We start from the raw sequence: 18,238 nt of genomic DNA, 5'->3' as shown, positions 1-18,238 counted from the left end.
TTCCAATGCCTCTTAAAAAGACAACGACCAGACTCAGCACACAACGAACAGATACAGAGAGAAGACAGCAAGGGCAAACAAGGAGGGGAGAAATAAATAAAAATCAGGATAAATATTTTCGCTCATTGGGTCGTTAACACTTAAATCATGTACAGAACTTGGAAATGGCTGGCACATGCGTGGTCAGAGTTCAACAAATGGAAGCTTAAGGGAAAAAAAAATCTGCTGGGAGGCAGACGCCACTGCCCAAGCACCACTCCGCTGAGTAGCAAAGCCCGGCGCTGAGAAAAAGGTTGCCTCAGCGGCGTCTCGGAGACCACCAGCCCGAGTCAGTTGGAGCGGGGCACGTTGGGAGTTGTAGTCCTCGCCGGTCGTGGTCCAGGGTGGCTCTAGCGATGGAATCCGAAGGGTGGGCATAATCCCTCCCGACGTCTCAGCCGGCAGCCGAGTCCTCTAGTCCCTGGATTCTCCCAGACTCCTCCTCAAGGAGGTACCATTGCTCCCATTTCGCAGCCCAGGAAACTGAGGCTCAGAGAATGGCCCCAAAGGCCCCGGAACCAAAATACGCTGACCCCAGTGCACATCGACCCTGGCACCAACCCCCATCCCCTCGCCCCGAACCCGGCAAAGAAACGGCGTCGGCCACTCCTACAAGGCCACGCAGGGGGAAAGCGGCCGGCCGGCAGGGCAGTTCCTTCGCGCTCTACCCTTGCCGGCTCACTCTCTGTCGCCCGGCGCCGAAGGGGCGTGGCCCCGCGGACGAGGCCGGGCTGGGCGTGGCCGAAAGACACCCCGCCCCGTTCCGCTTTCCCCACCGCCCCCGTCCTATGCACATGGTGCAGTCCAGGTAGTTCCACTTGTGCCCTGAAGAGGGGGTAGGGGAACCCCAAACTGCGCAGCCGGCGTGGGCCCCGCGCGCGCGCCCCCGGTGGTGAGGTCCGCGGACGGTTCCACTGCGCGGGGCCGGAGGGGGGGGGCCGCGGCAGGCGGCGCGCGGGCCGTAGCGGGACCCGGACCCGGGGCTGCAGCGGGGAGCGACGCGCCGGCCGCCGGGTAGGGGTGCATCCCCGCCGCGGCCCCAGGTAACGCCCGGCCGGGACCGTGCGCCTCAGGTGCGGGGCCACCAAGGACGAAGCGAAAGGGGGCGGCCGCGGACTGGCTGAATAGCGTGGGGCTGACCGCGAGGCGTCTGCCTGACCCCGCAGGGTGGGAGCTTGGCGCCCGGGTCCCGGAGCCAGAGCCGCGCCGCCCGTGGGCCGGGCCGCTGGGTTCGAATACCCGAGCTCGGGGAGGCCCGCGGAACTACAACTCCCAGTGTGCCCAGCGCCCGCGCATGCCCCGATCGCCGCCCCCGAGAGGCTCGGGCTCCACCTGGGGCCCGAGCGTCCCCCGCAGGGAGCCGGGAGCCGGGGAGGCGCTGCGGCCCCTTGGCCTCATTATGTCCGTGCCAAACATTTTACCGATGTCCTCCGGACCGGTCGCTGGGGAGCCAGAGCAACTCGGGCCCTGCCCCGGAGCGGCTGCGAGCCCGGGGACAGAACACTGCCCCCCAGCGCTGTGGGTACTGCATTCGGGGTGTCGGGACGCCCGGAGGACCACAGAGGATGGGTGCCTTGTCCAAGGTCACACGAGCTTCCGCTGCCCGAGGGCCGCTAAGCCCTGGTCCAGCCGGTGCGGGGTTGGGGGTGGGAGTGGGGTGGGAAGGCGAGGCGGGGAGGGGAATCGGGGAGCGGCTTGGGAGCTGGCCCTGGGGGAGACATTTAAAGGACGGAAAATGGGGGATCCTACTGGACTCATCTCCCGGGGTCGGCCAGGCCCCGCGCCACTGAAGCCCCAGGTTTTCGTCTCTGGACAATGGGGCTCTGGTTTTTGCTCCCTTTTCTGCAGACTCTAGTTATGAGAGCTGCAAAGGGGTGGGGGTCAGAAAGAGGACAACCCCCCCCCCCCCAGCCATCTCCACAAAGCACGCACTTGCATCCAAATGTAGACCTGAAACCCAGAAAGTCGGGCAGGTGGAAGACCTGAGGTACACACAGTGGGAGCCACTGTTGGCTGATCCCATTATCCCCCCGTTTACACCCAGGCAAACTGAGCCTCCCAGAGGGTAGGGACTTCAAGGTCACAGGGCTAGTAAGAGACAGCCGAGGCCCAAGCCCAAGGCCAGCTGGCTTTCAAGGCACTATCTAACCTCAAATGCCCTCCTGCATCCTCAGTAGCCGTGGGAGATGAACCCGGTGCCAGGCACAAACAAGTGTTCAGGAAATGTCATCTGGGCAGTCCCGATTTTACAGAAGGGAAACGAGGCAGAGAGAGGCCAAGCAACTTAACACCAAGTCTCAAAGCTGGAGCCAAAGCGCTGCAAACCGAGCCCCACTGTAGACACCCCACTTACCCCCCCCTTCCCCCATCTGCACAAACAGCTGCTTTCTTAGGAGCGCTGAAGCTTGGGGCGCAGGTGGGAGGGCAGGTGTGTTCAGGCCTGCCCTGAGTGGAGAGGACTTGGCAGGGGCCTGGTAACCCCCAGCCTGGGGCGTGAGAGGCACCAGGCCAGGGGCTGATGCTCTGCAGTGTCTGGGAGGTGGGAGTCCTGCTCTAGCTCCAGCCTGTGCTTTGAGTCCCTGGGTGGTAGCTCAACCAGTACATTCCTCCAGCACCGCCCTGGGAGGGCTACTGGGTCCTGCTTCTTTGGAGGAGGGTTTGAGAGGCCTTGGAAGAAAGAAGCAGGGTCCTTTTCTCACCCAGAGGACAGGGCTCTAGGGCAGGTCCCCAGCAGGAAACAGTGACCCCACCCTCCTCTTCCTGCCCTGGGAGGGGGGGGCCTCCCACCTCCTGCTGATGCCTGGGGAGGAAGCTGGCCTGTAGCAGCATCCAGTGCTTTGCACTTGGAAGGACCAAGGATTCAAGTTCCCCTCTGCCACTCACACTCATCTCAAGCCACCTGGTCTCCTCTCCCCACCGGAGATGTCTGTGGTTTTTTACTTACTGAGCAGCCTGTGTGGGGTTGGTGTTTGCACTGCATGAACCAAACTTATTTTGAGATTAGAATGTGGTCCCAGGTGTGCCCCTTGATGGCTGCTTCCCTGGGGGAGTCACGACACCTCGTGTATCAGCTTCACTGGTATCTAGCCCTTAGGCCTTGCGGGGACCAGTGGGAAGGTGATCAGGAGAGGACTCACCCAGACCTTGCAGGGACCCTAGGACCCCCATTTCTTCACAGAGCCTCATAGCAGATGCTGAGCCAGGGGCGAGCCCCGCCCACCCGTGGTTTCCGAAGCCCATCCCCACTTCCTGGTTCGAGGGCTTGGGAGTCACTTCCTGATTCTGAGTCCCTTTGCTCACCTGTAAGATGAGCCTGAGCAGTACTTGCCCTGGGGGGGGGGTGTGTGGCAGGGGTGGGATGAGACTGAGGCTGGCAGTGGGCCTGCAGGCCACATTCCTACATTGGGCTTCCAGTGCCTAGGCCTCGGCAGTGAACCTGAGGGGGGCACTTCACAGAAAAGTCCCCTCTCTGGCTTCTCTTGAAGCATCCTGTCACACTTGCCCCATAGATCAGAAAGTGATTCTGCATGTGCCCGGGAAGTTTTTTAGGTCAGGGGCAGATGTGTTCTTGGCCTTCTGGCTCTGAGCGGGAGAGCCCGGAAGGGCAGTGGGGATTTCCTGAGGGTGCCCCGCAGGCCAGAGTTCAGGAAGGTGAACCAGAGGGTCATGGTGAGAGAGGACAGGGCAGCGGCAGGAACAACCCACTGCCCCTTCCTTGGGCATCTACCTCCCAGTATGAGGTTCGGATTCCGGACTGGCCGTTGTGATGGGGGGTGGAGGGGAGGGCAGTCACACAGAGACAGCCCTCTGCTGTCGTGATGCAAAGTGGTATCAGTCCTATAGTGCAGGAAGGAGCCCAGAGCAGCCCGACTGCCAGATGACAGGTCAGGGAGGCTCAGAAGACTGAGCGCCAAAGGTTGAGCAGGATTTTGTCAGAGACAAGTAGGGGCTGTTGAGGACATTTTAGGCAGAGGCTTGGTGACTTAAACATATATAACTGGGTGGTGGCTGCCCTGTCGCTTTCTGAGGGTGGGAAGTGGTGAGGTGTTCACGCTGGGTGCCCTCGGGCCAGTCACTTCCTCTTTGAGATGCAGCTAGGTGACCCTGAGGGCGTCCACCTTCCAGTGCAGGCCTGATGTCAGTGCACTTGAAAAGGCTCTAGACCCTCGGGTGGGCCTGGGGTTTACTGAGATGCTTAGGGATTGTGACAGGGCTTTGTGCACAATTAAATGACAAGAGGTACATCTGGCCTTGAGTTTAGGAAGTGGGTAGGATTGAATGCAAGCTGGAGACATCATAAACAGCTTCCCATAAGAGGTGAGATGAAAGCAGAGCCTTAACGGGAGAAGAGGAATGGATTGGTAGAAAAGGAGGCGGCCTCCCAGGCAAAGGGCAGGCAGAAAAGACCAGAGAGAGCACCACCCTGGTTGTGCGAGAGGGGAAGTGAGCCCAGAAGTGGGTGGGGTGGGGTGGTATGCACCCCTCAAGGTCAGGCTCAGATGCCTCTGGCACTAGGGCGCCACCGCAGGCTCTGTGGAAAGCAGGGGGTGTCTTACAAACCTAGGCATCTTCCGAATATGAGAAGGGTTTTTCTAATTGCTTTTATATGGTGGGGCAGATAGAAGGTTGGAAAGGTCCTGTGAGGGGAAGGGAGAGTTGATAGGAGAGTCCAGTAGAGGAAGGCATTATCCTGTCCTTCCCCATTTGTTCTCATGCACACACAGGTTGAACAGTGCTGGATACAGTTTGGCATTCCAGGGCGCTTCTGTAGCACTGCTTCATGAACTTGATCTCATCTTCAGTATGTTGCTGGTTGCACTTCCACAGGAATACTGATTGTGGTTGGTCTAAACACTGTGATGAGCATGTCTGTTGCCTAAACTTCCTTCTGAATTACTTCGGTTGGACAAATTTCCTGGACCCTAAGGGAACAGAAGTCTTTATGGCTTAAAACATACTGTTAACAGTAGTTTCCTTATTTTTTTTTCAGTCGGCTATACTGTACAGGTTTTTTTTTTTAAAAAAGAGCAAATGTATAAAAGTATATACAATAAAAAGGTCTTATCTCTGGACCCAGTGCTCCCAGTTCTCCCTAGGGAAAATTGTAAACCAGTTTGCTATGTACCCATGCAGAAATATTCTACGCTGATGTTCTATATATCTAAATTTTTTTAATTGACACATATAGAAATAACTTTTTGAGTTATCTTGCTTTGTTTTTAAAATTTGGGATTATGAAATATACCAAAGTAGCACAGAAAAATACAAACCCCTACAAGTAGCCCACCACACAGATTTAACAAATGCTAGCATTTTGCAGTGGCACCTGTTTTGTTATGGCAGTCTTGGAGGTAGCTCCATGTCACTGAAGCTCCAGCTGCCTCTGTGGTGGCACCAGAAGAATGCAATTAATAATTCTATGGAGGCAGCATCCTTTATTTGGCCTGTCCCCCGCCTCTTGGATCTTTACGATATTGCTGGTTTTTTGCTGATAGAATCCATTTGGAAGTAATACCCCACTTTGTATGTCTGCCCGGAGAGGAATCGAAGCACTGGGCAACGAGGCTTGGTTTGGGCTTGGCTTCACGTTCCTGGCGGCCACACTTCCTAGCTGGGTGATCTGGGCGGGAGAGCCCCCCTGACCCTTATTTTCCCCATCTGTAAAACGGGCGGGCTGTAGTAACTCCTCCCTCTCCCAGTTCCTGGGACGAGTGCAGGAGGAAAGTAAGGACTCAGAAAGGCTTCGCTGGGCTTAGTTCCCTGAGCAGGGAGTGTCTCAGCGAAGACGCCAGCTTGTCGAGGCTCAGCCAGAGAGCCTAGCGACTACCGCTCGGCCCCAAGCTACTAACCGTTTCCGCCCCTTTCCCCAGACACGCTGGGGGCGGGGCGGTTAAGTGTCTGTGACGTCAGCGCGCGCAGGACCAATCCCGCCGCCCAGCAGACGTTAGTTAGCAAGTTTGCATTGGTCACCTGCCATTGGTCCGTTGGGCCATCCAGGCTGTCCCTGCTTCTTAAAGCCAACGCGTAGAATAAACGAGTTGCGGGGCGCTCGGGTCATGATGTCATCCCGGCGCAGCAGCTCTTGGGGCTGACGTCACCTCCGGTAAGGTTGCCGGCCCAGGGCTGTTAGGACCACCCTAACCACTCGGGCTGTCTTAGGAGACCGTTCCCGCCCCGTCGTGGGTCAGCCCTATTGCATTAAAGTGCCCCAGACGGCGCTCCAACCCCGAGGAGAAGACCATGACACAGTAAGTCCTGGCCGCGGGTCTCCCGGTGGGATCCGATTCTCAGGCAGGGAAACTGAGGCACCGAGGCGCTATGGCTCGCGAGTTTGCAAAGCAATACAGCCGATCAGTTCTGCCCACCCCGGGGTCTTATGATATTTGGGGTCAGGCCATGTGGCCCTGCCCCTTGCCTCCGACTCTCGCTGCGCTCACTTTAAGCGCGAAGGTGGGGGCCAAAAGGAGGTTTAAAAGAAAGCTATGCCTTCCAAGATGGCGGCCCGCTAGTCACGTCTCCTGCTGCGACCAATGATTGGCTCTCGGGGCCCCCGCGGGGCGGGGCTCTTGGTGCGGGGCGGGGCCGCCGCGGGCTCGCAGCCTGCTACTGTTTGCCGGGGCCTCCCGGCGCGCCCCCGCGATTCCCCCTCCCACCTGGCGCGCGACCCCGCCGCCCCGAATGTTGTGAATCAAATGGGTTTGTTACCTTCCGCCGCCGCCGCGGACAGTTCTTAAAGGGCCAGCTGCCGGCAGCCGCGCAGAGCCGGCCGCGTCCAACTCCCGCTCCCCGAGGGCCTGGGCCGAGAGAGGCGGGCCGCGCGTGGGCCTCACGAAGCAGAAGCCGACGGGCGGACAACAAAGAGAGAGGGCCCCGGAAGGAGCCGGGCTGCCCCCGTACCAGGGGGTGGGGAGGGGAGCACATTGTTCCGCAGGGCGGGGGCTCTTAAAGGGTCCGGGCAGCCCCCTCCCCCCGCCCCCTGCCCAGCTTGGCCGTCCTAGATCGGGAACAAAGGAGTCATCGTGTGGCCGGGAGGACGCAGGTGAGTCGGGGCCAGGGCTCCCTACTCGCGATACCCGCACCCCTGGGACTGCTCTCTCCCCCCTAGAACCGGGGGCCGTGGTCTTGCTGGTTCCACAGGGGTTAATCAGTGGTGGCCCGGAATGGGGGCGGCGAGGCCCTGGGGATCAGGGGCTCTCTGAACGCCCCCCGTGGCCGAGCCGGATCTCCCCTCTCCGGAGGCTGAGCGCTGCGGTCGGAGAGGAAGGAGCCGCCCCCTCCCCCTGCCTCCTCCGCCACTTCCTTTGTTGTTGCTTTTGTCTCACGCCGAGCACATGGTCCGAGATCGGCGGCTCTTAAAGTCACAGCGCTCCGGCCCCGGCGCCGCAGTCTGGTTCCCCGCCCCCCCCGCGGCTCGCGGCACAAAGGAGGGGGGGCGCGGGAGGCACCTCGGCGCAGGTGTCCGCACCTCGGTCCCCTACCTCCATCCCGGGGGGAAGAGGGGACTGGAGAAGGGCCCCCGGAGCCCCACAGCCTGCTCCTGGCCGGCGTTGCCGCTCTGAGACACTGGTCTCCTCTCCCTCCCGCTGATGTGACCACCTCGTTTCTTCATTTCTTGCCTCTTTTGGACCTTATTTGGGTGCTCTGGGAAGGAGAGATTTCCATCCCCATTTCACAGTTGTGGCGACTGAGACGTACAGCAACGAAGAGATTTCCTTGCCCAAGGTCACGCAGGGAGTCCGGGCTGGGCAAGGGCTCATGTCCAGCCTGGTGTGGTCTGGTCCTCACCTGCATCCAGGCACATACGCGGCGAACTCCATTTGTCCACCTGCAGGCTGGGAGATAGGGAGGGGATTTCTCCTTGCCAGGAGTGTGGAGGAGGTGGCTGTGTCTGTTCCTACAAACAGCCCCTAGGCCTAAATGAATGGGGGCAGGGGGGCCTCCCTGTACCTGGGTGACCGTGGCTCCATGGGGCACTGAGGAAGGGAGTTGCCTGTTTCCCGAGAGGAGGAAACCCTCGTGCCAGCAGCTTGCAAAGCCACCTTTACTCAGACCTTGCTGAGAGCACAGCATAGAGGAGGTGGGCAGGCAGAGCAGGTAGGGGGTGGCCGCCCCTGCTGTTTGACCTTGAGCAAGTTGCTACCTCCACCTTCCGGGCCTCCTTCATGGCCTGGAGTACAGATTTTGGGTTAGGACACCTGTGACAATGAGAGGGGTTGGGGGTGTCTGGGCCAAGGGTTAGAACATCTGCCATTTCAGTCCCTCTCTGACTGTGTGACCTAGAACAAGTTCACTTCCTTTCTTGGGGCTTCCATTTCCTCAGCTGTGGAGTGGGTGTGTCCTCTCTTTGCCACCTCTGTTCCTGTAGGGCTCGGAGAACCCGGGTTCCTCCCTCCCCAGCTGGGGTATTCCCCAGGGACAGCATCTTTCCCGGCTGCCTCCTGCAGAGCTGGAAGTGACACCCGGTTTGTGCCTGGAGGGCTGGAGGGGTCAGCCGACCTGGTTTCTAATCCTGATCATTCTCGCAGGGGCTGCCTTTCAACTTGCGGGATCACTCTGTCCTTGCCGCCAGCAGCCCTTGCCACTGCCCTGGGAGGCGGTAGTTCCTGGCTGTCCCCGTGTTATGGAAGCGGAGGCTTGCCGAGGGAAAGGCGCCGGCCCGGGGCGCGGGGTGTGAGGGTTGTGTTATCACCTTTGCACCGTCGTCCCCAACTGGAGGAGGCCCTTCTGTGTCTGCTGCCTTGGTTTCTCCATCTGGTCGTTTGCCCTTCCCCGAGGAGTGGGTGCCTTTGAAGGGAGCTGGCCGTGGGGCAGATTCCACGGGCCTAGGCCTCTGTGGGGAGCCGCAAACCTGAGCCGGGCCCTGCCCGCCACCAGCAGGCCAGCCTGGCACGGGGCGGCTGTTGAGGTCATTGGCTCCGGGGTTAGTTATGGGGGCTCCACAGTCGATTCCTGGGTTGTGGCCCAGCTTACAGCTGAGCTGCCTGGCCTCACGGGGCCAGGGTTTCCCTGCTTCGCAGGGTCGCTGTGAGGATTCATGGAGATGGTGCATGGAAAGCACTTGGCACATGGGAAGTACCAAAGTCATTGTTAATATTCCTCATTGGCAGAACTATGGGGTCCCAGGATCGCTGAGGTCAGCTAGAGCGGAGGTTCCCAAAGCTGGGCTAGGCTGTAGAAAGGAGTTAAAAATCTTGTTCTCCCACTCTCCAAATGTCCTGTTTCCCCCCCACCACCAATGGTTCCATTGTCTGTTTGCACATTATCCGTGCTAGTCAGCTTGTAGTCTTTTTTTTTTCTTTAGGAGACACTGGGAACCGAACCCAGGGCCTCCTGTGTGGGAGGCAGGTGCTCAGCTACTTGAGCCGCATCCTCTCCCTGCTTGTTTGATTTTGCTTGTTGTCCTGCTCCTTGTCTGCTCATTGTTTTTGCTCCTCGAGCTCATTGTTTACCTTCTTTAGGAGGCACCAGGGACCAAACCTGGGACTTCCCATGTGGGAGGTTGGTACTCCCGCACTTGAGCCACATCCTCTTCTCCCTCCAAAAGTTTTGATCCAGGAGGCCTGGAATGGGGCCTGATAATCTGTTTCTTTGGTCGTTTGTGAATCTCCTCTTGAGTTTCCCTTGGCGCTTGCTTGCTTGCCTGGGGGGTCAGCGGGAGCCAGGAGAGCTGCGTGTGTACCTGACCCCACCAAGGTTCACAAACCCAGTCCCGTGGTGGGCAGCCGGCACACTGGCAGCAGCCGCCTGTGGAGAAAGCTCGTGTCCAGTGAGGAGGGCAGCTGGTGCGGGGTGCGGAAATGAGGGACCAGTGGGGCAGGTTTTCTGCTCTCCTCAAACCGGCTCCTTCCCTTCCAGGCAGTGGCCTCAGGCCTGTATGAGCAGCTCTTTTGGGGCCCACATCAGGCCTGCCCTGAGCTGGCCACACGGCGGGTCCCTGCCCACACCCTTCAAGCTCCGCGACAGGCGGCTGAGCTCCAGCTCTGGACGTCCTGGCTGTGTGGCCTCGGTGACAGTGACCCTGCGAGGGCACGATTTGAGAATTGGGGCTCAGGCTTGGCGGCAGGAAGGAGCAAGGTGCTGAGGGGACAGTTGGGCTCGCTCGCTGGCTGCGTCGGGAGGAGGTGGCATCAGAGCTGGGTATTGGGGTGCTTAGGAGTCGGGTCAGGTGGGGAAGGGGTGGAGGGGCCTCGCCGTGGCGGGGAGAGCTGGAACAACAAAGGGCTTGTCCTCTGCCCGTCCTTCTCCTTTGGGCCGGGCCTGACGGTTCCAGAGCCTTCCCCTGCCAGTGCCTCATCCCTTCTCAGCAGCCTGGGAAGTGGAGGGAGTAATCGGAAACCTGAGGCGGAGCTGGGTGGGACATCCCGACTTCCCCCTGGCTCCAACCTGAGGGCGGAGACCCTGCCCCGCCCCACGGCCACTCAACTTCCTCCCTTAGGTTCTTGCTTCCCCTTTCTGCTCAGCAAGCCCCACCTCCAGGACAAGGCCCACGGGTGGCCACCCATCCACATCAGGGAGAGGCTCGGAGCGAACCCACCTCCCTGCCCCGACCCTTGCGGTGGGGCCTCAGGCAAGTCCCTTCCTCTCTCTGAGCCTCAGTTTCTCTGAAAAATGGAGCTGACAGTACCTCCCCTGACCAATAGATGAAGTCACAGTGGGACAGGTGCTTCGGACCAGGTTAAAGAAAAAGCCATCCTGTCTTGGTCTGGAAAATCCCCAAGGGCAGAACCAGGTCAGCAGCCCTCTTACCTGGCAGGGGTGAGAGCAGAACTGGGCCCCTGGCCTGTGTGCACCTCCTCCTGAGTCACTCTCACGGAGGGGACCACCCAGGGCCCAGAAGAGAGTGCCCGGCAGACCATGGCAAGCGGTGCGGCCTCCGGAATCAGACTGCAGAGGGGCTGGTCTGTCTTGCCACCCCCTAACAGGGCAAGCAGCTGGGCTACTCTGAGCCTCAGTTTCTTTGTCTGTTTGCCTCCTAGGGTTGTGAGCCCCGGCCCAGCCCCTCCACCCCCTTGCCACCCCTGATGCGACCATGGGCTCTGGCAGCGACTAGGTGGCCGCCCTCTGCCCCCGGGGGCCAGCGGCGATTCTCTGCAGGAGCCGGCAGCCCTCCTGGCCAGCTGCGGCCCAGGTAGGAAGGAGCCTCCCTCCCTGGGGAGCCCGGTCCTCTGGGGCTGGGGCGGGGCCTCGGGGACAGGGCGGGCGCAGGCCCCCTGGCTGTAGGGCAGTGGCCGCCCAGGTCCCACCAGGCCCTCCTCTCGTGCAGCCCCGGCCGCGAGGGCCCCCTGGCCTGCCCGCCTGCCCAGGATGAGCGCTTACCCTCCCAGCAGCCGCCGCCCCACCCTCCGCACCTCCCTGTAGAGGAGCACCGAGCCTCGGCTCCTGCCGGCGGGAGCCCCCGGATGCTGCACCCGGCCACCCAGCAGAGCCCGTTCATGGTTGACCTCCACGAGCAGGTAGGCAGGGCGCCCCCACCCCACCCCGCCTCTGGCAAGCTGGTCCGAGAAGCAGAGCTAACAGCCCTGATTTCACCCCCCCGCTCGACTCACTGCATGCAAAACGGAGACGTTGTTAGTCCCGTTTTACAGGTAGGTAAACTGAGGCCCAAAGAGAAGGGCCTTCTCTGGGGCCATGTGGAACCAGGAGCCCCCCCTGAGGGTTCTCTTTGCCTTTGGGGGGCTGGGCCCTGGGCCTGGCTGGACTTCTTCACCCGGTGGCAGCCCACGTGGCCAGGTGTCCTCCTCACGGTTCCCCGGGCCTCTCTTCGCCCACAGGTGCACCAGGGACCCGTCCCTCTGTCCTACACAGTCACCACAGTGACCACCCAAGGCTTCCCCTTGCCTGCGGGTCAGCACATCCCTGGCTGCAGCGCCCAGCAGCTCCCAGCATGCTCCGTGATGTTCAGCGGGCAGCACTACCCGCTCTGCTGCCTCCCGCCCCCGGTGAGTGAGCGCCTCTGCCGCTTCCTCCCGCCCCACCCCGGGTCTCAAACCCACCCTGGCACAGGCCCCAGGCCCCGGCCCTCCCCGCAAAAGCCTGTGCCATGTCCGCGTGCCGCGGGGGGGACCCCGGCCGGCCTTGCAGGTTTCTTCGGCCCCGGGGTCATGGCTCTGGACCTCTGGAGCGTAGAGGGGCCTAGGCCAGGGACGGCGTCGCGCGGCGTGCGCCGGGGGCCCCGTGCTGGACGGGCGGGCCCTGGCCGCCAGCGTGGACTTGGCCCTGTCTCGGCAGCTGATCCAGGCGTGCAGCATGCAGCAGCTGCCCGGGCCCTACCAGGCCTACCCCCACCTCATCTCCAGCGACCACTACATCCTGCATCCCCCGCCGCCCGCCCCGCCCCCCCAGCCGGCCCACGTGGCGCCTCTCGGGCAGTTCCTGTCGCTGCAGACCCAGCACCCACGGATGGTGAGTGTGGGAGGGTGGCCGTGCGGGGGCGGGGGGCGAGTCTGGGGCTCATCGCCGCAGACCATGGCTGACCCCAGCCCACTCTCCCAGCCCCTGCAGCGGCTTGACAGCGACGTGGACCTGCGGGGGGAGCAGCACGCCCTGGGTAGCTTCACCTACTCCACCTCCACCCCCGGCCCCGCCCTGGCCCCTTCCGTGCCCCTGCACTACCTGCCCCATGACCCGCTGCACCAGGAGCTGTCCTTCGGCGTGGTGAGTACCGCCCCGCCCTCCGGGGGCCTGGGGGTGACCGGGTGGCGCAGCCGCCCGGCTGACCCACCCCCACCCCCCTCTCACAGCCCTATTCCCACATGATGCCCCGGAGACTGAGCACCCAGAGGTACCGCCTGCAGCAGCCGCTGCCCCCGCCGCCCCCGCCACCGCCCCCACCGCCTTATTACCCCAGCTTCCTGCCCTACTTCCTGTGAGTACCAGCAGAGCTGCCCAGTGCCCTGCCAGTCTTTGTTTTCCTGGGGCCTCTGGTGGTTAAACCCCAGCCCAGCCACACGGGGCCCCCCGGGCACCAGAGCCATCCGCCGCGCCTGCCAAAGCCGACACCCCCCATCTGGGCGCCCAGCCCCCCCGATGACGCCCTGGGGTGCCCGGGGTGGGCCGTGCGGCGCTCTGGGCTTGGTGTGCGGGGAGGGTGTCTGGGGCGGCTCTGTGCCCCTGCCCCCCGCTGACCTTCGCCCCGGGCCCCGGCCTGTCCCCCCAGCTCGATGCTGCCAATGTCCCCGACGGCGATGGGGCCCACCGTCAGCCTGGACCTCGACGTGGACGACGTGGAGATGGAGAACTACGAGGTCCCGGGGGCCCCTGGGAGGTGGGGCCGGGGGGCTCCGGCCCGGCGAGCTGCTGACCTCCCGCCCCCCGTGTCCAGGCCCTCCTAAACCTGGCAGAGCGACTGGGCGACGCCAAGCCCCGAGGCCTCAGCAAAGCCGACATCGAGCAGCTTCCGTCCTACCGCTTCAACCCAGACAGCCATCAGTCGGAGCAGACCCTGTGAGTGCCCCCTGCCCCCCCCTGGACCGCCCGGCCCGAGCTGGGGGGCTGGGGTCTCTCGTCGGTGTGAGGATGGACGGCTCCGTGCCTTCCCGCAGGTGCGTCGTCTGCTTCAGCGACTTCGAGGCGCGGCAGCTGCTCCGGGTCCTGCCCTGCAACCACGAGTTCCACACCAAGTGTGTTGACAAGTGGCTGAAGGTAACGGCCCCGGCTGCTTGCAGGGGCTCCTCGCGGGGGGCGGGAGGGCGCCAGCCCCCCCAGGCCTCCCTTCTCACCGTCACCATCGTCCTGGACCTTCTGGCTCCATCCGGGGATCCGGGCGGATGAGTAGACGTGGGGGGGGCCGGGGGTCGGCTGAGTGCCAGGCCTGATAGCGGCTGCCCACCCCCCCCAGGCCAACCGGACGTGCCCCATCTGCCGGGCCGATGCCTCCGAGGTGCCCAGGGAGGCGGAGTGAGGCCGCCGCCGCGCAGCTGCCCAGGAGAGCCCTGCCCGCAGCGCTGGACACCCGGGGAGGACGGGGAGGGGACGGCCCAGGTCTGCCCTATCGCTCCCACCTGCCTCTCTAGAGCTGGTGCCGGGGTCGGCCCCGCAAGAAGCCCCTGCAATAAGCCCCTGCGTTTGCCAAGCTCCAAAGACTCCTTCCCCGGCCTGCCCGCCCGCCCGCCTCGGAGCTGCCCGGTGTCCCCAGCAGTGTCCCTCCCGATCGCTCTCGGGTCTGTCTCCTTCCCGCCAGCACTGGGAGTCAGCAGCCCGTCCCCCAGTGGGGCGGGCGGAGGTCCTGGGCCCCGGCTTGGGCCGAGGGGGCGCTCTCCTGGGTCGTCTGGTCTCTTGCACTGAAACGCGTGCCCCCTGCCCTGGTGGCAGTGACAGGCGCTTGGAGGGACGGACCGTGGCCTGAGGCCACCTCCTGAGCCCCCGGGCTGGGTCCTTCCACCTGGAGCCCAGGCAGACCGGGGCAAGCAGCCCCGTCCAGGCCGCCGTCGGGGGACCCCGGCTCCCCAGAGGACCCTCCTGGGCACAACATTCCAGCCCCCACCCCGGGCCCCGAAGTGCAGGGCGGGCAGGGCCCGAGCCCTGCTGGGAGAGTGCCCCTCTGTGCTCCTGGTGACCGGCCCCCTCTGTGCCATTGACAGGGGCCAGACCCGTGCCCACCCTCCCCCCTCCCCCCCGTTGTTTTGCATGAACGTGAGGAGCAGCAGTTCTTGATTATTGATTTGGCCCAAAATTGCGTGTAGGATTTGGGGGTGTGGGTTTTGAAAACGATTTTTTTTTTTTGTCTTCTGGCTGAACGGCGGTGGGGGGTACAGGACACCACCAGACCCGAGAGCCCCGGGGGTAGGGAAGGGTCCGCTGGGACCGCCTGGGCCGCTTGCATGTCGCGGCCGGGCCGGGGCGGGGGTCTGCTCAGCTGATAACTGCCATGCACTGTACTGCACACGTCCCCAGAGCCTCGCGGGACCCCACGCTTTTCAGGGCATTTCTCCCTCCGGCCAGGGCCCGCCTCCCACCTGCCTGGGTGAGTCTCCTCCAGGGGACCCCTGGCAGCCCGAGCCCTGGAGGAGGCCCCCCTGGAGAGGCTGGCTGAGCTCCCCGCCCCTGCCCCGGTCCCCCTTGCCCCTCCTGCCCCCAGCCGGGGTTGCTGTCGCGAACGAACCGCGTGTGGGGCCGGCACATCCTAGCAGGCAGCCCCCGGCGCCTGCTGCCTCAGGGATGCTCCAACCACCCTCGTTCACACCCGCAGCTCCCCGCCCCCCCCACGCCCGCCGCGGGCCCGTCAGCCTGCCCCACCGCCCTCCGTGGAGAACCCAAAGTCTTACTGTACATAACTCCAGGTGACGTTTCTATATTTATAGCAGTGTTGAAAACCCACGTGTTTTACACAGAGAACCACCCTCTCCAACCTCCCCTCCCTCCCCTACCCCAGCAAAAGGTTTGCAAAACCCTTCCGGTTCCCGGGGCAGGCGGAAACAGGCTCGCGCGGAGCGGGGCACCGGCCGCGGCCACGAGGCCGGCCAGCAGGTCTAGGGGGGGAGGACACAACATTTAAAAAAGAAAAAAAAATCATCAAGAAAAAGATTTCTAAAACAATTACTTAGGATGTTTGTGATTTGCCGACCTTGCTATAGATGCCATGTCACCAATGATTTCCTGTGGTGGGGGCTTGTCATCTTGTCATTGTTTACTCTCTTATTTACCAACTTCTGGCCTAGGCATGACGTGGACACCACCCCCCCAGCCCTGGCTGGGCCCAGCGCCTGCGCTCTGTGTTAGAAAGGTCCGTATATGTATATGTGTATATATCCACACACATATATACATATATGTAATGGGGGGGGCCCTGTTCCTTGCACATTTTACAGTTACCTCATTTTTCCCATGTATGTATTTGAGAAAATGCTAATATATATAGAAAAAAAAAGGTTCTTAAAGCTTAAATGTGTGGTTTTTTCCATTCCATTGGATTCACATTGGTTTGTAGCATTTAACATAACTAGTATGTTGTATTATATATATGTATACTGATTGAAAATTTTTAACAGATTTGTACTTTTTTTAAAATGAAAGTTGCTAGTTCTGCTTGACCAAGTAGTGCAATCATTATTTTTTTTAATATCGTTGCTGATTTCGGAGGGATATTCACTAATAAATGTATGATGTATACCAAGCGTTGCCCGAGCCGCCTCTGGCTGCCTTTGTTCTTTGGGTGGGAGGCTGGGGGGGGCGGGAGGGGGAGGTGGACAGCCGAGATTGATCTCTGCTGTGGAGCCTTGGGGAAATGGTGCCCCCTTGCTCAAAAGCGGGCTGTCAAGCCAGTTCGGTGATTACTGATCCTGGGCCATCTGTTTCACACGTGGCTTTGGCGGGAGGATCCCATCTGACTGGTTTTGGGGAAAAGTCACTCATTGGGTGCCTGTGTTGTAAATGTCGGGGGTACGTCCTCTGTGAATGGAAATGGAGGCTTAATGCAGTTCCAGCGAAGTTTTTGTTTGTTTGTTTCGTTTTTGTAGATAGGCTTGTTTTTAAATTGATACGGAAAGGCAAAGGATCTGAAGAGCTAAAATGATTTTGAAAAACAAAATAGAGTGAGACGAATCCCCCTATCTGAGTTTAGGACTCACTATACAGCGCAGTGACAATATGAAATTGCCAGAAGGATAGGCACATAGATCAATGGAACAGAGCAGAGAACCCAGAAATAGACCCACACAAGGATGGCCAATGGAGTTCTCAACAAAGATGCAAAAGCAATTTTGAGGAAATGAGGAAGAGTTATCTTTTAAATACTATTAGAGTAATTGGACATTTGTAAGCAGAAACAAAAGAACCTTGACCTAAACCTTACACAAAAATTAGCTTAAAAGTGTATCACAGGCTTAAATGTAAGAGGTAAAAAATATAAAACTTTTACAAGAAAAGAGGAGAAAATCTTCAAATAATCCAATTAGAATATGGGCAAAAGATATACTTTTCATCAAAGAAGATATACAGATGGCAAATAAGTATGTGAAAAATGTCCCGACATCACCAGCCATTTGGAATTGCAAATTAAAACCACAATGAAGATATCGCTGCACCTGTATTAGAACAGCTAAACGTTAGAAGTGGCAATACCAAGGCTGGGGAGGATGCGGAGAAACCTGATCTCCTGCTTGGCTGGTGGGAATGTAAAATGGTCCGGCCACTCGGGAAATCAACAATTTCTTAAAAAGCTAAACATACACTTACCGTACAACCCAACGATTGTGCTCCTGGGCATTTGTCCCAGAAAAATGAAAACTTATATCCATACAAAAACATGTACACAAGGTACGTCACTGCTTTCCTTGTAATAGCCCCAAACTGGAAACAACCCAGATATCCTCGGGTGAACGGTTAAACTGATAGATCCAGATCATGTAATGCTACTCAGTAATAAAAAGGAACAACCTATTGACACAGCAGCTTGGATGGGTCTCAAGGTAACTAGGCTGAGTGAAAAAAGCCAAACAGGCTACATTCTGTATGATTCCATTTGTGTAACATTTTCAAAATGACAAAATTAGCTTGAGCACACATCTGTGGTTGCCCGAAGTTAGGGATGGCGCGGGAGCATTGGAATTAGTTTGACTATAAAGGGGTGGTAGGAGGAAGACCTTTGTGGGGATGGAACAGTACTATATCTTTATTTTGGTGGTTTATACAAATTATGCACACGATAAAATTGCATAGAACTTAATATCCAGAATATATACTATAAAGGCATTACTTACTTATTCCATTTTATTCTTTGGCTTTCTGTTGTCATATCTTACTATTGTCTGTCTTTTTACCGTTAATTTACCCTTCATAATAATCTTCATTTCTACACTCTTCTCCAAGTCTCTAGCCCTTGTTTTTCACTTTCAGACTGCAGCATGCCCTTTAGTAGCTCTTGTAGTTCTGGGCTTTAGATAACATACTTTCTCGTTTTTTTTTTTGTCTGTGAAGACTTTAAACTCACCCTCATTTTTTTTTTAGGAGGTACCCAGGGATTGAACCCAGGACCACATATGTGGAAAGCAGGTGCTCAACCACTGAGCCACATCTGCTCCCCAATGAGAGTTGGTTGGTTTGCTTGTTTTGTTTTCAAGAAGTAGCGGGGATTGAACCCAGGACCTCGTATATTGGAAGCAGGTGCTCAACCACTTGAGCTACATCCTCTCCCCACCCTCATTTTTTAAAAATTTATTTTAATTTTTTGTTTTTTTCTCTCTGTTTGCCTTATTTCATAATT

At 59.4% G+C, this 18,238-nt stretch overlaps 1 protein-coding gene across 9 annotated transcripts; it reads left to right on the top strand.

The window, feature by feature from the left end:
• Nucleotides 1-979: 979 nt before the first annotated feature.
• Nucleotides 980-16,151, top strand: RNF44 (ring finger protein 44). Of its 9 annotated transcripts, none has more exons than XM_071211094.1 (13): nt 6,075-6,287; nt 9,895-10,113; nt 10,475-10,606; nt 11,016-11,167; nt 11,303-11,492; nt 11,811-11,978; nt 12,268-12,441; nt 12,532-12,693; nt 12,780-12,904; nt 13,196-13,283; nt 13,361-13,482; nt 13,581-13,680; nt 13,877-16,151. In XM_071211094.1, the coding sequence occupies exons 4-13, from the start codon at nt 11,061-11,063 to the stop codon at nt 13,937-13,939; spliced, it is 1,299 nt and encodes a 432-aa protein (XP_071067195.1). In that variant the 5' UTR covers nt 6,075-6,287; nt 9,895-10,113; nt 10,475-10,606; nt 11,016-11,060; the 3' UTR covers nt 13,940-16,151. The 9 variants fall into 9 exon arrangements, with proteins under 9 accessions (XP_012381184.1, XP_012381185.1, XP_012381180.1 ...); XM_071211095.1 differs by having other exon boundaries at nt 6,152-6,287; nt 9,895-10,176; XM_012525727.4 differs by lacking the exon at nt 9,895-10,113 and having other exon boundaries at nt 6,001-6,287.
• Nucleotides 16,152-18,238: the final 2,087 nt, after the last annotated feature.

The sequence above is a fragment of the Dasypus novemcinctus genome, chromosome 2, assembly GCF_030445035.2.
Source record: "Dasypus novemcinctus isolate mDasNov1 chromosome 2, mDasNov1.1.hap2, whole genome shotgun sequence".
Taxonomy (NCBI): Eukaryota; Metazoa; Chordata; class Mammalia; order Cingulata; family Dasypodidae; genus Dasypus; species Dasypus novemcinctus.
This window is presented reverse-complemented; position numbering and strand designations above follow the sequence as displayed.

What these genes read in the sequence shown, in the direction of transcription:
- RNF44 (XM_012525731.3), top strand. An exon ending in AGCTTCCTGCCCTACTTCCT is followed by an intron (nt 12,905 to 13,195) that starts GTGAGTACCAGC and finishes CTGTCCCCCCAG; the next exon opens with CTCGATGCTGCCAATGTCCC. An exon ending in TGGAGATGGAGAACTACGAG is followed by an intron (nt 13,284 to 13,360) that starts GTCCCGGGGGCC and finishes CCCCGTGTCCAG; the next exon opens with GCCCTCCTAAACCTGGCAGA.